This window comes from Haliotis rufescens, unplaced genomic scaffold (assembly GCF_023055435.1).
Source record: "Haliotis rufescens isolate VD_foot unplaced genomic scaffold, xgHalRufe1.0.p SCAF_7, whole genome shotgun sequence".
Classification (NCBI taxonomy): Eukaryota; Metazoa; Mollusca; class Gastropoda; order Lepetellida; family Haliotidae; genus Haliotis; species Haliotis rufescens.
In genome coordinates this window covers 38352285-38374893 of record NW_025964361.1, presented here as the reverse complement: position 1 = coordinate 38374893, position 22609 = coordinate 38352285, and the positions used below count along the sequence as shown (strand labels likewise).

General features: G+C 43.6%; 1 protein-coding gene across 4 annotated transcripts; it reads right to left on the bottom strand.

Moving 5' to 3' along the window:
- Positions 1 to 5141: 5141 nt before the first annotated feature.
- Positions 5142 to 22245, bottom strand: LOC124144163 (pirin-like). 4 transcript variants are annotated; one of them, XM_046513424.2, is made up of 10 exons: positions 22122 to 22245; positions 17240 to 17458; positions 16352 to 16444; positions 15357 to 15437; positions 13848 to 14057; positions 12805 to 12934; positions 12500 to 12573; positions 12065 to 12131; positions 7697 to 7846; positions 6382 to 6519 (listed from the first exon to the last, which is right to left on the bottom strand). In XM_046513424.2, exons 1-9 carry the CDS (start codon positions 22125 to 22127, stop codon positions 7725 to 7727), a joined length of 1002 nt encoding a protein of 333 aa, XP_046369380.1. In that variant the 5' UTR covers positions 22128 to 22245; the 3' UTR covers positions 6382 to 6519; positions 7697 to 7724. The 4 variants fall into 4 exon arrangements, with proteins under 4 accessions (XP_048243762.1, XP_048243764.1, XP_048243763.1 ...); XM_048387805.1 differs by lacking the exon at positions 7697 to 7846 and having other exon boundaries at positions 5142 to 6519; XM_048387807.1 differs by lacking the exons at positions 7697 to 7846; positions 22122 to 22245 and adding an exon at positions 20171 to 20259 and having other exon boundaries at positions 5142 to 6519.
- Positions 22246 to 22609: the final 364 nt, after the last annotated feature.

The window sequence follows — 22609 nt, the reverse complement described above, 5'->3', positions numbered from 1 at the left end:
AATCCAGGTCTTCATATCCAATGTTGTTCCACATCCTCCTGATGAGAATCTAGGTCTTCATATCCAATGTTGTTCCACATCCTCCTGATGACAATCTAGGTCTTTATACCCTATGTTATTCAACATACTGCCGATGACAATCTAGGTCTTTATATCCTATGTTATTTCACATACTCCCGATGACGATCATGGCATATACAGCTCACGCTCCACTGTCACCAAACAACAATGAAGACCTGTATGCCCCACCTTGTTCCACATACACCACACAACAATCAAGGCCTGTATGCCCCACTTTGTTCCACATTCACCACACAACAATGAAGACCTGTATGCCCCACCTTGTTCCACATACACCACACACCAATCAAGACCTGTATGTAACACATTGTTCTATATACACTACACAACAATCAAGACCTGTATGCCCCACCTTGTTCCACATACACCACACACCAATCAAGACCTGTATGTAACACATGGTTCTATATACACCACACAACAATCAAGACCTGTATGTCCCACCTTGTTCCACATTCACCACACACCAATCAAGACCTGTATGTAACACGTGGTTCTATATACACCACACAACAATCAAGACCTGTATGTAACACGTGGTTCTATATACACCACACACCAATCAAGGCCTGTATGTCCCATCTTGTTCCACATACACCACACAACAATCAAGGCCTGTATGCCCCACCTTGTTCCACATACACCACACAACAATCAAGGCCTGAATGTCCCACCTTGTTCCACATTCACCACACACCAATCAAGGCCTGTATGCCCCATCTTGTTCCACATTCACCACACACCAATCAAGGCCTGTGTGTCCCACCATGTTCCGAATACACCACACACCAATCAAGGACTTTATGCCCCACCTTGTTCAACATACACCACACACCAATCAAGGCCTTTATGCCCCACCTTGTTCAACATACACCACACACCAATCAAGGCCTTTATGCCCCACCTTGTTCAACATACACCACACAACAATCAAGGCCTGTATGCCCCACCTTGTTCCACATTCACCACACACCAATCAAGACCTGTATGTACCACCTTGTTCCACATTCACCACTCACCAATCAAGACCTGTATGCCCCACCTTGTTCCACATTCACAACACAACAATCAAGGCCTGTATGTACCACCTTGTTCCATATGCATCACACAACAATCAAGACCTGTATGTCCCACCTTGTTCCACATTCACCACACAACAATCAAGACCTGTATGTAACACGTGGTTCTATATATACCACACAACAATGAAGACCTGTATGTCCCACCTTGTTCCACATACACCACACAACAATCAAGACCTGTATGTAACACATGGTTCTATATACACCTCACAACAATCAAGACATGTATGTCCCACCTTGTTCCACATTCACCACACACCAATCAAGACCTGTATGTAACACGTGGTTCTATATACACCACACACCAATCAAGACCTGTATGTCCCACCTTGTTCCACATTTACCACTCACCAATCAAGACCTGTATGCCCCACCTTGTTCCACATTCACAACACAACAATCAAGACCTGTATGTACCACCTTGTTCCATAGACATCACACAACAATCAAGACCTGTATGTCCCACCTTGTTCCACATTCACCACACAACAATCAATACCTGTATGTCCCACTTTGTTCCACATACACCACACAACAATCAAGGCCTGTATGCCCCACCTTGTTCCACATTCACCACACACCAATCAAGACCTGTATGTAACACGTGGTTCTATATACACCACACAACAATCAAGACCTTCATGCCCCACCATGTTCCACATTCACCACAAAACAATCAAGGCCTCTATGTCCCACCTTGTTCCACATACACAACACAACAATCAAGACATGTATGTCCCACCTTGTTCCACATACACAACACAACAATCAAGGCCTGTATGCCCCACCTTGTTCCACATACACCACACACCAATCAATGCCTGTATGCCCCACCTTGTTCCACATACACCACACAACAATCAAGACCTCTATGTCCCACCTTGTTCCACATTCATCACACAACAATCAAGGCCTGTATGCCCCACCTTGTTCCACATACACCACACAACAATCAAGGCCTGTATGTCCCACCTTGTTCCACATACACCACACAACAATCAAGACCTGTATGTCCCACCTTGTTCCACATTCATCACACAACAATCAAGGCCTGTATGTACCACCTTGTTCCACATACACCACACAACAATCAAGGCCTGTATGTCCCACCTTGTTCCACATACACCACACAACAATCAAGGCCTATATGTATCACCTTGTTCCACATTCATCCCACAACAATCAAGGCATGTATGTACCACCTTGTTTCACAGTCACCACACAACAATGAAGACCTGTATGTCCCAACTTGTTCCACATACACCACACAACAATGAAGACCTGTATGTCCCACCTTGTTCCACATACACCACACAACAATGAAGACCTGTATGTCCCACCTATTTCCACATTCACCGCACAACATTTAAGACCTGGGAGTGGCTGAAAACTATAACAAAGCTGAACCTAACTTTGCTTTGGTATAATCTCGTCCTTGGTCCAACAATAATGGGGTTCCTGAATCCCAATGACGTAGGCTTCCTCCTGGTTGTGAAAACCCCTGGAGGTAGTCCGTCCGTAGTATTCGTTTCGAATACCAGGAAACCCGAAGACTTTGCCTTCTTCGGAGGAGGGGACTTCAGATATTTCCACTGTTGTTTAGTCTCTTAGTGGTAAATCCAAGACACATCCATGGTTACAAATCGCTCAACAAAATCAGCTGGGTTTGCTTCAAAACGACGTACATTCTCACGAGAGATGATGAACTTGGAGCGTTTATAATCAGGAATCAGAATCTTTGGAACCCAACGTGCATAAATCTTTGTCATCCCCAGCTCATTCCTCGGAATGTTCTCAACTCTCTGATGAGAGACGCCTACTCTATTTGCGAAGTAACGCGTGGTGAGTCATTGATCACCCATAATGATGTGTCTTTATCTACATTTGCTTAGTGGTAGGTTCTTCATTCCCCCTTTGCACCCCGCTGCAAAACGCTTATCAGTGACAAAGGAAGAAGTATGGACGGCCGTTAGTGTTAGCCCTTTCAGTTGGCGATACTTGATGACAGCACAGTAGCCAATTTTATCCATACTACCTAGTCACTTTGGTGCCTTCAGTAATATGCTGCCTGGTTGTGTACTTCGTTCAAACGCAGCATTACGCATGGAACGTATTGTGTTTAATACTTGCATGCATCCTGTTGTGGGTGTACTGTACAACCTTCGTAGTTCAGCCAACCTTCGTTAAAACATAAAGGTCATTCGGATGAGTTCACCTCCAAGCATGGTTGTGGTCGCCTATCACATTGGGGAGTTTTGACTGGTGGTAGCGATACTATAGACAAATCCGCGAACGGGCTATCACCGTGAGCTTGCCTATGACCAGGGGTTCGAATGTGGGTTCGACCTGATATAGGTAGGTCATTGAACCTAATTCACTCTCAAGAAGGGTTTTATAGTTGTCTGTTAGTTTGTTGACGTTGTCTGTTGTTTTGCGACAGGGATATTCCAGCTATACGCAAGTCTAACAAACAAAACCAAGAATTGTGAAAGTGCTTTTAATTTTATTTTTCAACATAATCTCCCTGCCTTTTTAATAAACTTCTCTTATCGATAATGAAGCAAACTAAATTCCAGTCAGGAAGAAGTTTTCTGTAGCCAACCCGGCAGCTTTCAGGTCGTCATAGCGCTTTCCTCGAAGTTATGTTCTTTCAGTTTAGGAAACAGGTGGAAATCACTTGGTGCCAGCTCTGGCGTGTATGGAGAGTGAGGACACCCAGTATCGAACAAAACCCTTTACAAGACAGAGGTGTGAGAAGAAGCATTGTCATGAAGTATTAGAACTCCTGCAGTCAGCATTCATCGCCGCTTTTCTTTGCTAGAATCTCTCAGGGAATGAAGCAAATCAGTATTATGGGGCTAAAACAAGGACTGGTCGGTTCGGAGTCAGTATACTGTGTCTGAGTGGGGTATTCATGTTAAACTGTGGCATGGTATCTCAGTAAGCTAGCACTATATAATCGGCATTAGTCCAGACTAGTACAACCTCACACACACACACACACACACACACACACACACACACACACACACACACGTCGCTATATAAGTGCAAAAATCTTGGACGCGACGTTAAACCAATTTCACCTCACCTTTTGACTTTCTAAGTCATTATCATCAAGGATCTCACCCTTTGCATCTAAATTTTCTCTGGCAATGTCAGTTCTTTTTTTCTTAAGATCAGAATTGAGAAACTTTGGCACCCAACGAGCGGATATCTTATTCATCTGTAAATGTTCATGAATAATAGTTTCAGTGGATCCATGGCTTTGATCTGTGTCTTCTTCAAGTTGAGCAGTGGTAATACATCTATCTGACAGTAGTTTTTTCTATCTCCTTGATTCAATCTTGATTAATGGAAGTTGAGGGACGTCCAGACCTAGGGTCATCATCAAGGCTTCTCCCAGCCTTAAACATATATAGCTGCCCAACGCTTAACAGTGGACTAGCTAGGGCACTTATCCCAATACACTTGTGACATTCGGTCATGAATTTCTTGGGGAGTACTTTTCTAACAAGTCAAAAACTTGATGACTGCTTGGTACTCGTTCTTTTCCATTTCTGTGTCCATGTTGACCCCTGTCACGTTCACTGGCTGTCACTACTATACAAACGGCCTCAACAGACCAAATACACTTGCAATGAACTACTAAAACAATGTACTTACATTGACTAGTTCACTTTGTTATGGCCCATAGTTGAAAGTTCGTCAGGCCTAAACTTTTTTAACAGCCCTCGTATCACCTCATCCTGCAAATAATGTAGACTGTCCCAAACAAACCAGTTGTCGATATCGTCGAGGTACGATGATACATATATGTTTCAAGTCACCGAGCCAATTTAGTCGCCTTTTACAAGAAATACTGTACTTAGGACCATTCTATCCCCGATTGCAGCTGGAAGCACTGTACTTGGTTCATTGGATGTGTACGTACAGAGTAACCGTGGCAATATAAGATACAACATGTAAGAAACTAAATATAACAAAAATAATTTATTAGCATACATATTCACATTCAGATCAAAGGTCCAAACATATCAAGGAAAGATTAAATCAAAATTAACAGTTGTAATATCAGTCTGATGATACCTGATATGGTTCTATTGTGTTTTCACCGACAATGTAAGGTCCATCACGTATAAAAAGCCTGGTTAACAATTCATTTCAAAATAAAATTATCACATTTTAGTCGTCAAGATTTGATTATTTTTGGTCGGACAAATTGTTCAGCTGTCTCGTTCGAAAAGCATTGACTATTGAAACTCCCATGTTAAAGACTTTGCATGAAGGCAATGTCACAGTCTGAATCGAATCAGAGAAATCCGAAGTTTTGATTAAAGTAACGAAACTGTCTGCCTTCCTACTCTCTCTATATACATGCATGTGTCACGGGTGCTTAAAGGGATCGTCGTGCGGGTACTACAATCCTACAATCGTGGAACAAACATTGTTGAGTCAGTTTACTGTGCGGCATGGTATCTCAGTGAGCTAGCACTATAAATCGGCATCAGTCCGGACTAGTACAAGCAGCCACACTGACATGCACGTCGCTATATAAGTGCAACAATCTTGGACACGACGTTAAACCCAATTTCACCTCACCACCTCGAAATAACACAGTAACTGTTCAAAAGAATCGTATTAGAACGAGTGCAAATATCACTTCACGCGCACTAGTGTTCTGATTATGTTACACACGTACACACATGCTCTACATAATAATTACAATAATAATTTCTACAAATAAACAACAATGTAGAATTTGTTTTGCTAAAAAATGTAATGTTTCTTTGAAAGTAACATTTTAGAAGCCTAATATATATATTTGCAAATTTACTTTTATTCCATATATATTTACATCCGATCATTCATAGCCTTTTAGGGAGGTCGGGTAACCTAGTGGTTAAAGTGTTCGCTCGTCACGCCGAAAACCCGGGTTCGATTCCCGACATGGGTACAATGTGTGAAGCCCCTTTCTTGTGTCACCCGCCGTGATATTGCTGGAATATTGCTAAAATCGGCGTAAAACCACACTCACTCACTCACTCATAGCCTTTTAGTTATGTATCAGGCAATGTGCAAAAACCTTAAGACAAAAAGTATCCAAGAACACTGTGAGAATTGTCCTGATGTTAAAAACGTCATGGTTCAATGTTCAGTGTCAGATTTGCTGGTTAATATTTAGCGATAAGGACAGCCCATCTCGAGCTAGTTAGTACTTGTCATCAGTACGTAATTGGGTCTTCTTCCGCAACAAATGAGTTCCAGCTCCGTGCTCCCTCAAACCCATGTCTCTCGTGGAAGTAGTCTGCCTTGGCCTGCTGGATCTGGTCCTCGGTGTTCATGACGAACGGCCCTGTAAATACACCGGGAACTGTGGGACGAACATGTATTCATTTTCAAATTCGAGCGTTTTCTGGTACAGAGGTTGGAACATTCTGAAAACAGTTTACTGGACCTGGGAAAATACACACTAAATATCCTTACCCATAATTCGCGATTTGAGTATCTACTTAGTCATTAGCCAGTCATGAGTTACAGACCATGCAACTCTACTGACTCCTGTTATCTTACTGTAGCTTGTGAAGCAGTGTTTCTTCATATCATGAACTGAGAGATAAACTAATGGCTAAAACTAAAACATTTATTTCACCTATTTGTGATCATCTGTATGCAATAAACAGGCGATTTTCTCCGATTTCTTTGAAATCCCCAGGGTTGGGATTGTCATCAAAGAAATGCATGAAATGTTCTCAAAGAGCTACAAGCTTTCCCACCACAATAAGCTGATTCGCCGTAATATGACTGGAAAATGTTCGTAGCGGCATTCAACCCAAATCAATCACTCACTCACTTAAATTGAACAGAAATGTGTAAGGAAGAGTGAGTGAGTGAGTATGGTTTTACGCCGCTTTTAGCAATATTCCAGCAATATCACGGCGGGGGACACCAGAAATGGGCTTCACACATTGTACTCATGTCGGGAATCGAACCGGGGTCTTCGGCGTGACGAGCGAATGTAAGGAAGATAGTAGCTCAGTGATGCCGAAGGGGTCGTTGTCGCCACGGGTACTACAGATACGTACCCCAGGTACGTTTCTGTATACAGAAATGTACCGTAGCCAAAATTAGAATACAGAAACGTACCTGGTACCCTAAACGGCGGACGAGTCCATATTCGCCAATCCGAAACCGAAACCGGTTCATGTTGCAGTTCCGGTTCTCCTGACTACGAGTGCATACTGCATCGCGGAATATTGCCGGAATATTAGATTAATGTACGAACATCACTGTGAATGATCGTTTCCTATATGATATTCTTGAATGAATCTCATTGAACGGTATGATAGAACTGACATGTTGAATTTAACTGCGGTTTGACATACAGGAAGTGACGAATACCCAATGAACCGGTTACACGCGGCGGAATGGACTCACCATGGGGTACGTTTCTGTATTTTTAATTTGGCTAGGGTACAATTCTGTATACAGTGATGACGTGATGGAACAAGATGAATGAGTGTTACATGTACCAGGTAGACATGATGTGTTGTTAGTAAGCTATGTTCTGTTCTTGACATAATCTGAGTTCCAGGAAGCGGCCTTCTCAAAGCCATTCTGGCTTGTCTGGTAGTCAGTGATAGCCTGCCGAATCTCAGACTGGGACGACATCACGAATGGCCCTGAAAGGTGAAGGTCATTGCCTCAATATGAAATGTGGCCTCCTTCAAAGCAAAACGTCATCCATAAACCAAATAATGAGACTTCACAGTTGGAGCGCTCACAACACAAGGTGTACAGTCTGGCTGGTGAGCAGCACAGGTTCTCTTACAAGGGATGTGTATCGTAGATTATCGTTAGTGTAATCAATGACATCAATAATATTGCACGATGGGCTACGTACCGTGTTGCACGATTGTCTATGTACCGTGTTGCATGATGGTCTATGTACCGTGTTGCACGATGGTCTACGTACCGTGTTGCACGATGGTCTACGTACCGTGTTGCACGATGGTCTATGTCTACGTACCGTGTTGCATGATGGTCTACGTACCGTGTTGCATGATGGTCTACGTACCGTGTTGCATGATGGTCTACGTACCGTGTTGCACGATGGTCTACGTACCGTGTTGCACGATGGTCTACGTACCATGTTGCACGATGGTCTATGTACCGTGTTGCACGATGGTCTACGTACCGTGTTGCACGATGGTCTATGTACCATGTTGCACGATGGTCTATGTACCGTGTTGCACGATGATCTATGTACCGTGTTGCATGATGGTCTATGTACCGTGTTGCACGATGGTCTATGTACCGTGTTGCACGATGGTCTACGTACCGTGTTGCACGATGGTCTATGTACCGTGTTGCACGATGATCTATGTACCGTGTTGCATGATGGTCTATGTAGCGTGTTGCACAATGGGCTACATACCATGTTGCTCGATGGTCTACGTAACGTGTTGCACGATGGTCTACTTACCGTGTTGCACGATGATCTATGTACCGTGTTGCATGATGGTCTATGTACCGTGTTGCACGATGGTCTATGTACCGTGTTGCACGATGGTCTACGTACCGTGTTGCACGATGGTCTATGTACCGTGTTGCACGATGATCTATGTACCGTGTTGCATGATGGTCTATGTACCGTGTTGCACGATGGTCTATGTACCGTGTTGCACGATGGTCTACGTACCGTGTTGCACGATGGTCTATGTACCGTGTTGCACGATGATCTATGTACCGTGTTGCATGATGGTCTATGTAGCGTGTTGCACAATGGGCTACATACCATGTTGCTCGATGGTCTACGTAACGTGTTGCACGATGGTCTACTTACCGTGTTGCACGATGATCTATGTACCGTGTTGCATGATGGTCTATGTACCGTGTTGCACGATGGTCTATGTACCGTGTTGCACGATGGTCTACGTACCGTGTTGCACGATGGTCTATGTACCGTGTTGCACGATGATCTATGTACCGTGTTGCATGATGGTCTATGTAGCGTGTTGCACAATGGGCTACATACCATGTTGCTCGATGGTCTATGTACCGTGTTGCACGATGGTCTATGTACCGTGTTGCACGATGATCTATGTACCGTGTTGCATGATGGTCTATGTAGCGTGTTGCACAATGGGCTACATACCATGTTGCACGATGGTCTATGTACCGTGTTGCACGATGGTCTACGTACCGTGTTGCACGATGGTCTATGTACCGTGTTGCACGATGATCTATGTACCGTGTTGCATGATGGTCTATGTAGCGTGTTGCACAATGGGCTACATACCATGTTGCTCGATGGTCTACGTAACGTGTTGCACGATGGTCTACTTACCGTGTTGCACGATGATCTATGTACCGTGTTGCATGATGGTCTATGTACCGTGTTGCACGATGGTCTATGTACCGTGTTGCACGATGGTCTACGTACCGTGTTGCACGATGGTCTATGTACCGTGTTGCACGATGATCTATGTACCGTGTTGCATGATGGTCTATGTACCGTGTTGCACGATGGTCTATGTACCGTGTTGCACGATGGTCTACGTACCGTGTTGCACGATGGTCTATGTACCGTGTTGCACGATGATCTATGTACCGTGTTGCATGATGGTCTATGTAGCGTGTTGCACAATGGGCTACATACCATGTTGCTCGATGGTCTACGTAACGTGTTGCACGATGGTCTACTTACCGTGTTGCACGATGATCTATGTACCGTGTTGCATGATGGTCTATGTACCGTGTTGCACGATGGTCTATGTACCGTGTTGCACGATGGTCTACGTACCGTGTTGCACGATGGTCTATGTACCGTGTTGCACGATGATCTATGTACCGTGTTGCATGATGGTCTATGTAGCGTGTTGCACAATGGGCTACATACCATGTTGCTCGATGGTCTATGTACCGTGTTGCACGATGGTCTATGTACCGTGTTGCACGATGATCTATGTACCGTGTTGCATGATGGTCTATGTAGCGTGTTGCACAATGGGCTACATACCATGTTGCTCGATGGTCTACTTACCGTGTTGCACGATGTTGCATGATGGTCAAGGTACTGTGTTGCACAATTGGCTACATACCATGTTGCTCGATGGTCTACATAACGTGTTGCATGATGGTCTACTTACCGTGTTGCACGATGTTGCATGATGGTCAAGGTACTGTGTTGCACAATTGTCTACATACCATGTTGCTCGATGGTCTACATAACGTGTTGCATGATGGTCTACTTACCGTGTTGCACGATGGTCTATGTACCGTGTTGCACGATGGTCTACGTACCATGTTGACGATGGGCTATGTAGCGTGTTGCACAATGGGCTACATACCATGTTGCATGATGGTCTATGTACCGTGTTGCACGATGGTCTATGTACCATGTTGCACGATGGTCTACGTACCATGTTGACGATGGGCTATGTAGCGTGTTGCACAATGGGCTACATACCATGTTGCTCGATGGTCTACATAACATGTTGCATGATGGTCAAGGTACCGTGTTGCACAATGGGCTACGTACTGTGTTGCACGATGGTCTACATAACCTGTTGCATGATGGTCAAGGTACCGTGTTGCCAATGGTCTACTTACCGTGTTGCACAAAGGGCTACATACCATGTTGCAGGATGGGCTACATACCGTGTTGCACAATGGTTAATGTACGGTGTTGCACGATGGTCTTCGTGCCGTGTTGCAGGATGGGCTACGTACCGTGTTGCACAATGGTTAATGTAAGGTGTTGCACGATGGTCTTCGCGCTGTGTTGCAGGATGGGCTACGTACCGTGTTGCACAATGGTTAATGTACGGTGTTGCACCATGGTCTTCGCGCCTTGTTGCACGATGGTCTACTTACCGTGTTGCACAATGGGCTACAACCATGTTGCAAGATGGGCTACGTACCGTGTTGCACAATGGTTAATGTATGGTGTTGCACGATGGTCTTCGCGCCGTGTTGCACGATGGTCTACTTACCGTGTTGCACAATGGGCTACATACCATGTTGCAGGATTGGCTACATACCGTGTTGCACAATGGTTAATGTACGTTGTTGCACGATGGTCAATGCACCATGTTGCACGATGGGCAACATATCATGTTGCACGATGGTCTACGTACCGTGTTGCACGATGGTCAACATAACATACGATGGTCAACATACCGTTTTGCAGGAAGGTCCACATACTGTGTAGCACGATGGTCTACGTAACATGTGATGGTCTATGTACCCTGTTGCAATATGGTCTATGTAAGTGTTGCACGATAGTCTATGTAAGTGTTGCACGATGGTCTATGTAATGTGTGGTGGTCTACATACCGTGTTGCACGATTGTCTACGTAACATGTGATGGTCTACGTACCGTGTTGCACGATGGTCTATGTAACATGTGATGGTCTACGTACCTTGTTGCACAATGGTCTACGTAACAGGTGATGGTCTACGTACCTTGTTGCACAATGGTCTACGTAACAGGTGATGGTCTACGTACCGTGTTGCACGATGGCCTACGTAACATGTGATGGTCTACGTACCGTGTTGCACAATGGTCTACGTAACATGTGAGGGTCTACTACAGTGTTGCACGATGGTCTACGTACCGTGTTGCACGATGGTCTACGTAACATGTGAAGGTCTACATACCGTGTTGCACAATGGTCTACGTAACATGTGATGGTCTACGTACCATGTTGCATGATGGTCTACGTAACATGTGATGGTCTACTACACTGTTGCACGATGGTCTACGTAACATGTGATGGTCTACGTACCGTGTTGCATGATGGTCTACGTAACATTTGATGGTCTACTACACTGTTGCATGATGGTCTCCGTAACATGTGATGGTCTATTACACTGTTGCACGATGGTCTACGTACCGTGTTGCACGATGGGCTCGTTGAGAGGCCTGCCTCCGATCAGCACAAAGTGACAAGTTTCAGAGCCCTGGGAAATGTCAGAAATAAACAGATGTAACAAATGTATTACCATCAATTGCCTTCTTGAAACCAATTAACCTCCATATAAACTACTTAACAAAAATAAAGAATACCCGGTTTATGACTATAGTTAGTCTGTCATGGCTGGTGGTTATTGCTCTTTAACTTTTTTTTTAGTAGTATATTTATATTATATAGTGATGTAAAAATATGGCCAAGGATGTTAACCACATGCTGGTTTGGAAAATTTAATATCCTAAACATACATTACACCAGTTGCCTATTTTTCAATAGGTTACAAGTTACAATTAAAGCGAAACATAGTGTATATTCTTTCTTAAGTGAGACAGGTTTACCAGTTGTAAATAGTCACACCTTGTTTTCAACATCAATTCTGTCTCCTTCCGCGCCAAGAACCAGGGTGTGATGAGGCAATCCCTCCGACCCACCTGTAAGGTAGATTTACTGAATAATATATCACCATGGTATATGTAACGATAAGCGCATCATTACACATATTACATTATACCCACATAGTGACTGTAATGCTATGTTGATGACAATAGCACAATACGCACTGTCATCTGAATACATTTATAAATATGTTAATAACAATGACAATAAATCTCTAGTCGTTGTCTGAATGGATAGAAAATAGATACAAATACCCAAAGCCTCACCAAAGATCGCCTGACCAGACAGGATATACGCAAAGGCTGTCCACCCGGAGGGGAGGGGTTGGCTCACTGAAGCCCCAGGGTCCAGCTTGAAGTCCAGGTAGAGGGTGGGGGTGCGGGTGTACACCGGTGACTACAAGAGTGAGTGAGTTTGATTTTACGATGCTTTGATCAATATTTCAGTTATATCACGGCGTTTCAGCTTCACGTGGGAGGAAAGCCGGAGGTGATGCAAGTCATGGTCGTTTGGTTAAACCCACGAGCATGGGTATTATTCCTGGCTAACATATTCAGGGCGAATCGGGATTCGAACTCAAGATCATAGGCCTCTGACTCTGAAGGCTGGTCTACCCAAACCACAGCAGATAAAGTGACAGGGAAACAATGTCAGGGTGCCGTTGTACTAAACAACATCAGTCTATGTTAAGGTATGGGAGTTACGATCACCCTGGCGCTAAGATTGCTTTGTACAGCGGCATCCAGGGCATCTCCAGTGTTGGGACTTCGGCCGAATATGACCCAAGTACCCCGTAAGTGTCGACTTAAGTCGGCACAGGGCGGTCAGACTCTTTTACTTGCTGATAACGTGACTTCATACCCCGGGGGCGTGGGCCGCTGGTCATGCTTTTAGTCACTGGTTTGTCTGGTCCAAACGTGATTATTTACAGTTTATTAATGATTGCTGTGTGAAATCATATTCACTCACAAATCGTAGCTAACACTTAGCTACAATAATTTGCACATGAGGCCTTCTTCTTAAACGTGTAAATTGGATATTAATTTATTGAAATCGGCAAACGGTAAGACATTCATAACAAGTCAAACTAAAGAATGCAAACAAGATGAACTAAATATAAACTTGGATTGGCTGTTCAATCAAATCCAAGGCAAATTTAGAATCAGAAATGGTATGGCAGATCCCCTTACAGCTTACATAAACTGCAGGTGTCACTGACGACGTACATCAAACACAACCAAGATTCTGTGATCATTTAATTTATGTTTAACTTCGAGTGTTAAATGGAATATTCATGATTTACACCAACCTTTATACCGTTGTAAGATTCTCCGGCGATGACCTTGACCGTGACCCCATCTGTGGTTGACCTTGGGATGTCCTTGTCCAGGAGTTCTTGGTATGCAGGTTCCACCATTTTGTCCTTGGCGGCAAGATTGACCCACAGCTGCAGTCCGTGACCTTCATGTTCCCCGTGTGGCATCTCACAGTGCACAACACCCCGGCCCGCCGTCATCCACTACCCGGGCAATACAAACATCACAAAAAACAACTAATTCGTAAAGTAAAATATAGGTATAAAAATAGAGTACTAAACTCGCTCCCATGTGATACCAATATATGAAACGAGTGAATATTTCTGGTATCCCACGAGCGAAATTTGTGAAACTTTGTTGCAAGATACACCGGCGAAACAATGCCATGTGACGTCAGCCTAGCAACAGAGTGTGGATAAGCTCCTCTCTGTGATCTATCATCTCTACACGCAAGACCAGGTATGTTCAGAGATTTAAATTTTTGTTGGAAAATCTACTTCCCACAGTACCCGAGCAGGTGCTTTGGTATTAAACACTGTGTAATACCAGCTAGTTGTTATACAGTGGTATCTTCAACGGGAGAGTAAAAACAACCCGTAAACACGATACACAGGTTTTATAAGAAATAATGTTATCCATGAAATAATCATTTTAACAGAGCTCAGACATAAGATTCTAACTCATTTAGACTCTTGTGAGTGAGTGTGTTGAGTTTAACGCCTAAAGCCTATTTCTGTTATATCACGGCATTTCATCCACAGCAATTGCTAGTTGTATATGAAATATATAGATCTGAGTTTACATTACTGATCTACTCTAAAAGGGTGACACCGAGGATTATTGCATGCGTCTTGCAACTAACATATTTTGTCAGGTCGTAGTCGTTTACCTCTTTGGTAAAACTATGTTACAGAAACACGGACCTAGACTGCGGTAGATTAAATTATTACTCTTTGTACAGTGAGTGAGTATGGTTTCAAGACGCTTTTAGCAATATCGCGCGGGGGACACCAGAAATGGGCTTCACACATTGTACCCATGTGGGGAATCGAACATGTACCTTCGGCGTGACGTGTGCACGCTTGAACCACGAGGCTACCCCACCGCCCCATTACATAACATTGTTGCTTACTGACTTGCACATGTCTGCTGTTGTATATTGACGGCTACCCTCGGCTTATTCGGCTCCAAACATAATTACCATGGGAAGCAAGGGAGTAGTGATATTGCATAATTTCGATCCTTCCGATCCTTCCGCAAATAGTTCGTTCAAAGTTAACGCCGATTTTGAATTAGAACTCCTTATGTTTAATAGAAATAAGGCATACAATTAGATGTCTATCGATATTTAGAATACGAATATTGTCTTGAATAATAGTCACGTGAAATAGTGAAACTAATGAATCTCATTCCAATATGGATTCCTCCGAATGCTGGCCACGATGACCTATTGGATGGAGATGCGCTGAGCGATTCCTCCCAGTGCTCCTGGAGACACCCACCTGCAGATCCCCAGCGTTGATGGTGCCCTTGTGACCACAGAAATCTTCATGGCGGAAGGAGCCAGACAACATATATGTCACCTGTGGAGCCACAAAGAAACAGTCATTAGTTCAAACATGACAGGGCTCGAACAGTTATTACAAGTCCGATCAGTTTATCAAAGTCACACAAACCTACTCCCAGAGCTCCAGATAACTTTTTTAGCACTTGAGTTTTCACTCAAAAGTTTCTATTTTAATTGGGTTATTACATTTTTCATTGGGTAACCAATATTTTTTCACTGATCTATTCATCACTCTATTGGGTATTTCCCCAAATGAGTGAACATTCTTAAATTTCAATAAATATGAAATAATGTTTTAGATGTATTTCACCATGATAACAGTTCTAAATATAGACTTAACTCGGTAAATAAATTAGCTCGTAATTGTGTTCCTGAAATTAGCTCCGTTGTACCCATGCTAAAAGGTTCATTGGGTTTTTACGCGTGCTGTTTTTGTACATTTGAGTTTTTAATTTAATGCTTGCGTTTTTGTACGCAAGTCAATTGAAAGTAATTGTGTTTTGAATATTTTTGGGGGGTATTTTACGCAAATACGCTGCTTATATGTAGCTCTGTACTCAAATATCAATCTAGAAGTTCGGTTGATGACTGCGCGACCTTTAGCCCCTTTGAACATGTAGAATCCTATTGTTGGAGAAATGCATGTGTTAGATGTTTACCAAAATGATGACGCACAGAGAACATAGCACCGACAAACCACGGAGCTGGTCGAAAACGAGATTTCAACTTACTACCATAAGATCCTGCGTCAAGGATCTATATCGCCTAAGGTGACCGGGCCACACGTGATGTAAATACCTTATATACAATGCATCAGTTGTACAGATGGCGCTGATTAAAACATGTTGACCTTGACCTTATATGGGCATAACACTGTTGAGCACAGACCCACTTTAAGTAGATAGTGTTTAAACTACTCATGACACTGACCGTCTCAAAGCCTCGGTGGGGGTGATCTGGAAAACCGGCAGGGGCGCCAACTTTGAACTCGTCCAGCATCAGGAAGGGGTCAAGGTTCCGAAGCTGTGGAAACATGTAAAGGTCAAACTATCAACAACTCCAAACATTTCCTGTTCGCTGCTTTCCTTCTTGTCGGCCATAACCCATTACCATTCGTAGTGTTTTTATGTCATAAGTATCGTAACATCTTCCTGATCGAAACTCAAGAACAAATGACTCATGTCCATTTGACATAAACATGTCAACGTATTCCCTACAGAATCAGACCCGTGAAGATCCGGGGTAGATTAGGTCTTCAGCAACCCATGCTTGCTATAAAAGGCGACTATGCTTGTCGTAAGAGGCGACTAACGGCATCGGGTGGTAATGCGCGCTGACTTGGTTGATGCATGTCATCGTATCCAAGTTGCGTGGATCGATGCTCATGATGTCAGTCACTGGATTATCTGGTCCAGTCTCGATTATTTACAGACCGCCACCATATAGCTGGGATATTGCTGAGTGCGGCGTTAAACAACAAACAAATAAACAAACCTACAGAAACATTTGAACTTGTGACGTAACGAGACGACTGTGTGAGTGAGTGAGGGAATGCTGTTTAGCGCCAATCATCGGTATTCCAGACATGTCAAGAGAGCTGCAAGTAATCGAGTGTGGACCCGGAAAGCCAATGAAAGCATGAACAACGATCCACGCCATAGCGTTACAATAAAACAGCAACCAAATCTGACAACACCGATCCTTCTTTTAGCCGCCTCTTACGGCACGCACGGGGTACTGTGGACTTGTTTTGACCCGGAATTCCCAAAGGGTCATAACCTTACGACCTCCAGTGACAGAAATTGAAAGTTCCCCCACCTCGCTCCTTCCGACGCTTCTCCGTACACGCGCTCCCACGCCCTCATCTTGCTCCACGCTCAGCACGCCAAGGATGACCTTCCTTGACATACCGGAAGTTACGTTGGACGCGAACATGAACGAGTGACCTTGACCTGACTGAAAATGGTCACTATGCGCCAAGATCACAGGGAGAAGGGAGATGATCAGACAGGCAGGAGGGCTAACACAAACAGCAATCTGAAATGAAAACACGATGTTATCATAAGGAAAATCAAACATGCCAAAATTCAACTCCCTCAATATGGCAATTTCCGAGGAGAAATTTACAGAGGCAAATATCCATTTTGGGAGAATACAAGAGCATGGTCAAACAAGGCCAAAAATAAAATATTGAAAACAAACGGTACATATTTTGAGCTAACTACACATGTACCAAATTAAATTATTTTTTGCAAAATTTACCCCCCCCCAAAAAAAAACAACAACAAAAAAACAACACAAACAAAACCAAACCAAAACAATCAAACCACTGTTGACTCATGGACAGGAAATGCCGTAGTGGCCATATTGAAAATCACATTCGAGCCTCTTGAACTAATTCAGTTGTCATCATTAGTAGGAAAAAGTACGTGAAGTGTCAGCTTCACTGGTTAAGTGGTTTCTGAGGAGATGATGTTTTCAGTGAGAGCAGCTGAGGAGCCCCGCTACTAGCCTCGCTAGTATGACATGACAGTTTGGAGGAAAATGGCTGAGTAAGGGCCATAAGGTGTTTAAGCTTTGAGTACGGTTAATGTGTAAAGACAAAAATATCGGATACAAACGGAACATACATTTTGTTGAGCCTCCCTACTAAAAAGGCCACGTACCACATGTTATCGACATTTTTAACACAAATGTCCAAGTAATAACATACAGAGCTGTTTCAATATGCCTGCCTTTGAAAATCGGACCGAACCTCCTGATCAATGTGGGCTGTTATCATTGATGGGAACAAATACGTTAAGTTTCAGCTTCATTGGTCCAGCGGTGTCTGAGAAGAAGTTTACGACACACGACGCAGGATGGACGATAGACAAACATGCATGATGCGTTTAGTCAGGTGAGCTAAACATTCTCCCAGCACCCAGGATACTATTAACGTTAGATGGACTCAGGCAAGCGGGCATGTGTCAGGGTAGATGGACTCAGACTAGCGGGCATGTGTCAGGGTAGATGGACTCAGACTAGCAGGCATGTGTCTGGGTAGATGGACTCAGACTAGCGGGCATGTGTCAGGGTAGAAGGACTCAGACTAGCGGGCATGTGTCAGGGTAGATGGACTCAGATTAGCGGGCATGTGTCAGGGTAGATGGACTCAGACTAGCGGGCATGTGTCAGGGTAGATGGACTCAGACTAGCAGGCATGTGTCTGGGTAGATGGACTCAGACTAGCGGGCATGTGTCAGGGTAGAAGGACTCAGACTAGCGGGCATGTGTCAGGGTAGATGGACTCAGATTAGCGGGCATGTGTCAGGGTAGATGGACTCAGACTAGCGGGCATGTGTCAGGATAGATGGACTCAGACTAGCAGGCATGTGTCAGGGTAGATGGACTCAGACTAGCAGGCATGTGTCAGGGTAGATGGACTCAGACTAGCGGGCATGTGTCAGGGTAGATGGACTCAGACTAGCGGGCATGTGTCAGGGTAGATGGACTCAGACTAGCGGGCATGTGTCAGGGTAGATGGACTCAGACTAGCAGGCATGTGTCAGGGTAGATGGACTCAGGCTAGCAGGCATGTGTCAGGGTCTACCCCTGATGGGACAAGCGATGAGTGCTGGTTGTGCCAGTTTAATGGCTAGTTGAGAATGATTCAGCAAATATACCTGACCAGACTGCAATGTGGGAACCTTGCCTTGAACAAATACACGACAGTGTTGCTCTTTAGGTAAACAAGTTTACCTCAATACTCACAGCATTACATACATGTTGTTGGAAGTGGAATAAAAACATTACTGTATTTCCCCTGAAACCGTTGTTGACTGGATAATGATGAAGAAGATGTACATGTTCAGTTTGAGACCCTGGTAACTTTCGGAAACCACTTTTTCCATTCTCAAAATGAAATATTGCTCCAAGATACTATTTTTAACATTATAAAGTATGTTATGCAGTTATGATTGTGTGTATCAAGTATATGTGCATTAATATATCATCGTACGTGTAAGGACAGTGTTTTAAAGGCATTTCATATCAATTGGCCATCCAATCGCCTTTAAGGATTAATGTATTGTTATACATTATACAACAACAGTAATAGTATAATAGCTTCGCAGTTGATATATGACAGACACACACAAATCGGTCCATTGAGCTACACTGCAGGTAGTCGAGCCTCTACATTGTGAAACATAATGATACAAAGCAGCCCAGCACTACGGAAGGGTAAGGGCTTCGTTATGCTTCACTGATGTCTGACAAGGCGGTGACGTCCACAGTCATTATGTCACATGCGACCTATAATCTTTCTCGATCAATCAAACCGCTCACATGGCAAAATGTTCAGAAAATGTACAGAAAATGTACGGTACATGGCAAAATACAGAAACATGTATGGTTTTACACAGAGTGGTGCATATCAGATACATCTGACATACGGCAGGTATGAGCTGTTGTCTGTACACATCCGAGATTGGGGGGATTGGATTATCAATTATCAATTAAGTGTTAAAAGGAGAAATGCCACAACAAAATAGTAATAGGCTTCGGAGCACACACACACACACACACACACACACACACTCACACCATTCGGACCATTACATATAATAAGTACGTAACAACATAGCTGAGTACGGATTTTAACAAGCCAAAACCATGCAGACAGTCGTTAATGAGGGTACCTGTCTGTCCGTGTGCAGCTGTCATGTAAATGCGTTTTCCAGCAAGCCAGGTGTATGGCGGACTTACCTTGTGTCAAACAAACTCCGCAGCTTATAGCCACAGGACTTAGGGAACACATAAATACAACCAACTAGTAACAGCAATGACTCAGCATGTTTTGAAATTACAAGTATGGAATTCCGATAGGGACATATATCTGGCGTTTCGCCAAGCTCGTCAAAGCTTTCTGTAAGTTGTTTTACACAGTTTACAGGTAATACAAGTAACTTTTAATATCTTAAACTATCTTATCTATTGTCGATGAGATAAAACACATTCGTGTCATACCAAGGACTCCCCGATGTTGAAAGGGCGTAAAGGTGGTTTTATCTATATTATTGTTGCAAGCGTACAGGAAACTGATCTAAATATAGGTCGACATAACTTTTAAAACCCCCAAAATATCCTTTGAAGTGGAAAAAGTAAGCATTCTAATTTGATAAAATTTAGAACTGAATGACTAATAAACATTGAGTATTTTCATGATGCTTGTGTCAATTTCATATTTTCGAATGTTACATTGTGTCTCAGTGCATGTAACACACATTTTTGTTGAGAGATTGCCTATGTTCGACTTATTTGTATAAGATATTGTAATTGCCATATAAATTCTGATCTGAAATCGGGTGGTCAGGCTCGCTGACTTGGTTAAAGCATGTCATCGATCCCAATTGGGTGGATCGATGCTCATGATATCAATCACTGGATTGTCTGGTCCAGACTCGATTATTTACAGACCGCCGTCATAAAGCTTGTATGTTGCTGAGTGCAGCGTAAAACAACCAACCAACCAACCAACCAATCCCCATAATTCATCCTCGTAATCCTCACTCGTTGAATAAGCAATTGTAACATTTATGTCCACGTGTTGTCGTTGTGTAACTGAAGTAAGTGTCCAACGTCATGTGGATCGTCAGTCAGTCCGGTATTCCGACTGTGGTCGGACGACCGCGAGCAGGATGTGCTGCACGAAGCGAGCAGGATGTGCTGCACGAAGGATACTCCCGAACTTTGACCTGGGGCTACCTCACCTCATGTATGTCTCCAGTCATCGCCGTGCTTGTGATATCAGAACATGGATTCCAGTTTTACTGTTCATATGTTTATTATACATGTATGTTATATGTTATATGTATACTGTAAATTATCCCGAACAGTGATACCAATGTTGTCTTTCATTCAAATACTCGATCAGGGCTCGCGTAAAATACCAACACGTGCTTGTTCTTAACGAGGGTTGACATAGATTAGCCCAGTGGGTCGGGTGTTCGCTCATCCCATCGAGGACCACGATTCAATTCCTCATCTAGTTACAATGTGTTTGGCTCATTCTTTATGTGGGGGCGGTCGGGTAGCCTAGTGGTTAAATCGTTCGCTCGTCACGCCGAAGACCCGGATTCGATTCCCGACATGGGTACAAAGTGTGAAGCCCATTTTTGGTGTTCCCCGCCGTGATATTGCTGGAATATTGCCAAACGCTGCGTAAAACCATACTCACTCACTCTCTCATTCACTCATTCTTTGTGTGCCTCGCGGTACGTTATATCACTGTGAAATTGTCATCAGCGGTGTAAAACCTTACTCATCGATGGGCAGATGTTCGATCCCTTGTCATTGGATCGACACCCACTAGCATCCCTGAAGAAGACCTATAGTTCACTATTAAGTTACCATGGCAACACATGTATACATATCTGTTTTCGTGCTAACAGCGGAGGCATTATATATATCGCACTAAATGGCTTTTGTTTATGTAATTGTGGACTTTTCGCTATATGTGTAGAACTGAACGATTTATAACTGCGTTGGTACGCGAGGCGAGCGGGTATTTTGCCGAAAACAGGTATCCATATTTGTAGGCGTTCCCGTCCACTGCGCATTCACACAAACACACTGATACAGTAAATACCTGTCATTGTTGGTGCACGTGTAGCAGGGATGACAGACAGTATAATAACATTAATAACCTTGTACTGACCTGCATGAGACACAGAACAGCTACAATATACTTGTCACAGCGGTAGACACAACCTGCATGTGAACGGTGCAGTGTTTACAAGGTACTGGGGTCCTGGCGTATTGATTACAGGGACCAGTCATTGTCCACGTTTGTACAGCTAGGACGAACAGTGAACTTTCAACTATGTTGTGGCATCCTACAGGGAGCGTATAGGGGACTATTAATTACACACACTTCGCATTGTAAGTTTGTAAGTTTCTTTAAGCGTAAATAGCGAAATGCAGCGATATTTCAAAATGCGTCATAGATTTAGTGAGGGACTAACGGTTTTACGCCGCTTTTAGCAATATTCCAGCAAAAACCACGACGGGGGACACCAGAAATGGGTACCACACGTTTTACCGATGTAGGGAATCGACGAGCGGACGTTTTAACCACTATAGGCTACGCCTGATCTCACAGATTAAGACAGTTGATGAATGACACATGTGCCTTAATTCTGCGAT

Excerpts from the sequence above, each read along its gene's own strand:
- LOC124144163 (XM_048387805.1), bottom strand. Across the intron at positions 16,445-17,239 it reads GAAGCGTCGGAAGGAGCGAG|CTTCGGAACCTTGACCCCTT; the intron begins GTGGGGGAACTT and ends ATGTTTCCACAG. Across the intron at positions 12,132-12,499 it reads GAATTGATGTTGAAAACAAG|GGCTCTGAAACTTGTCACTT; the intron begins GTGTGACTATTT and ends GACATTTCCCAG.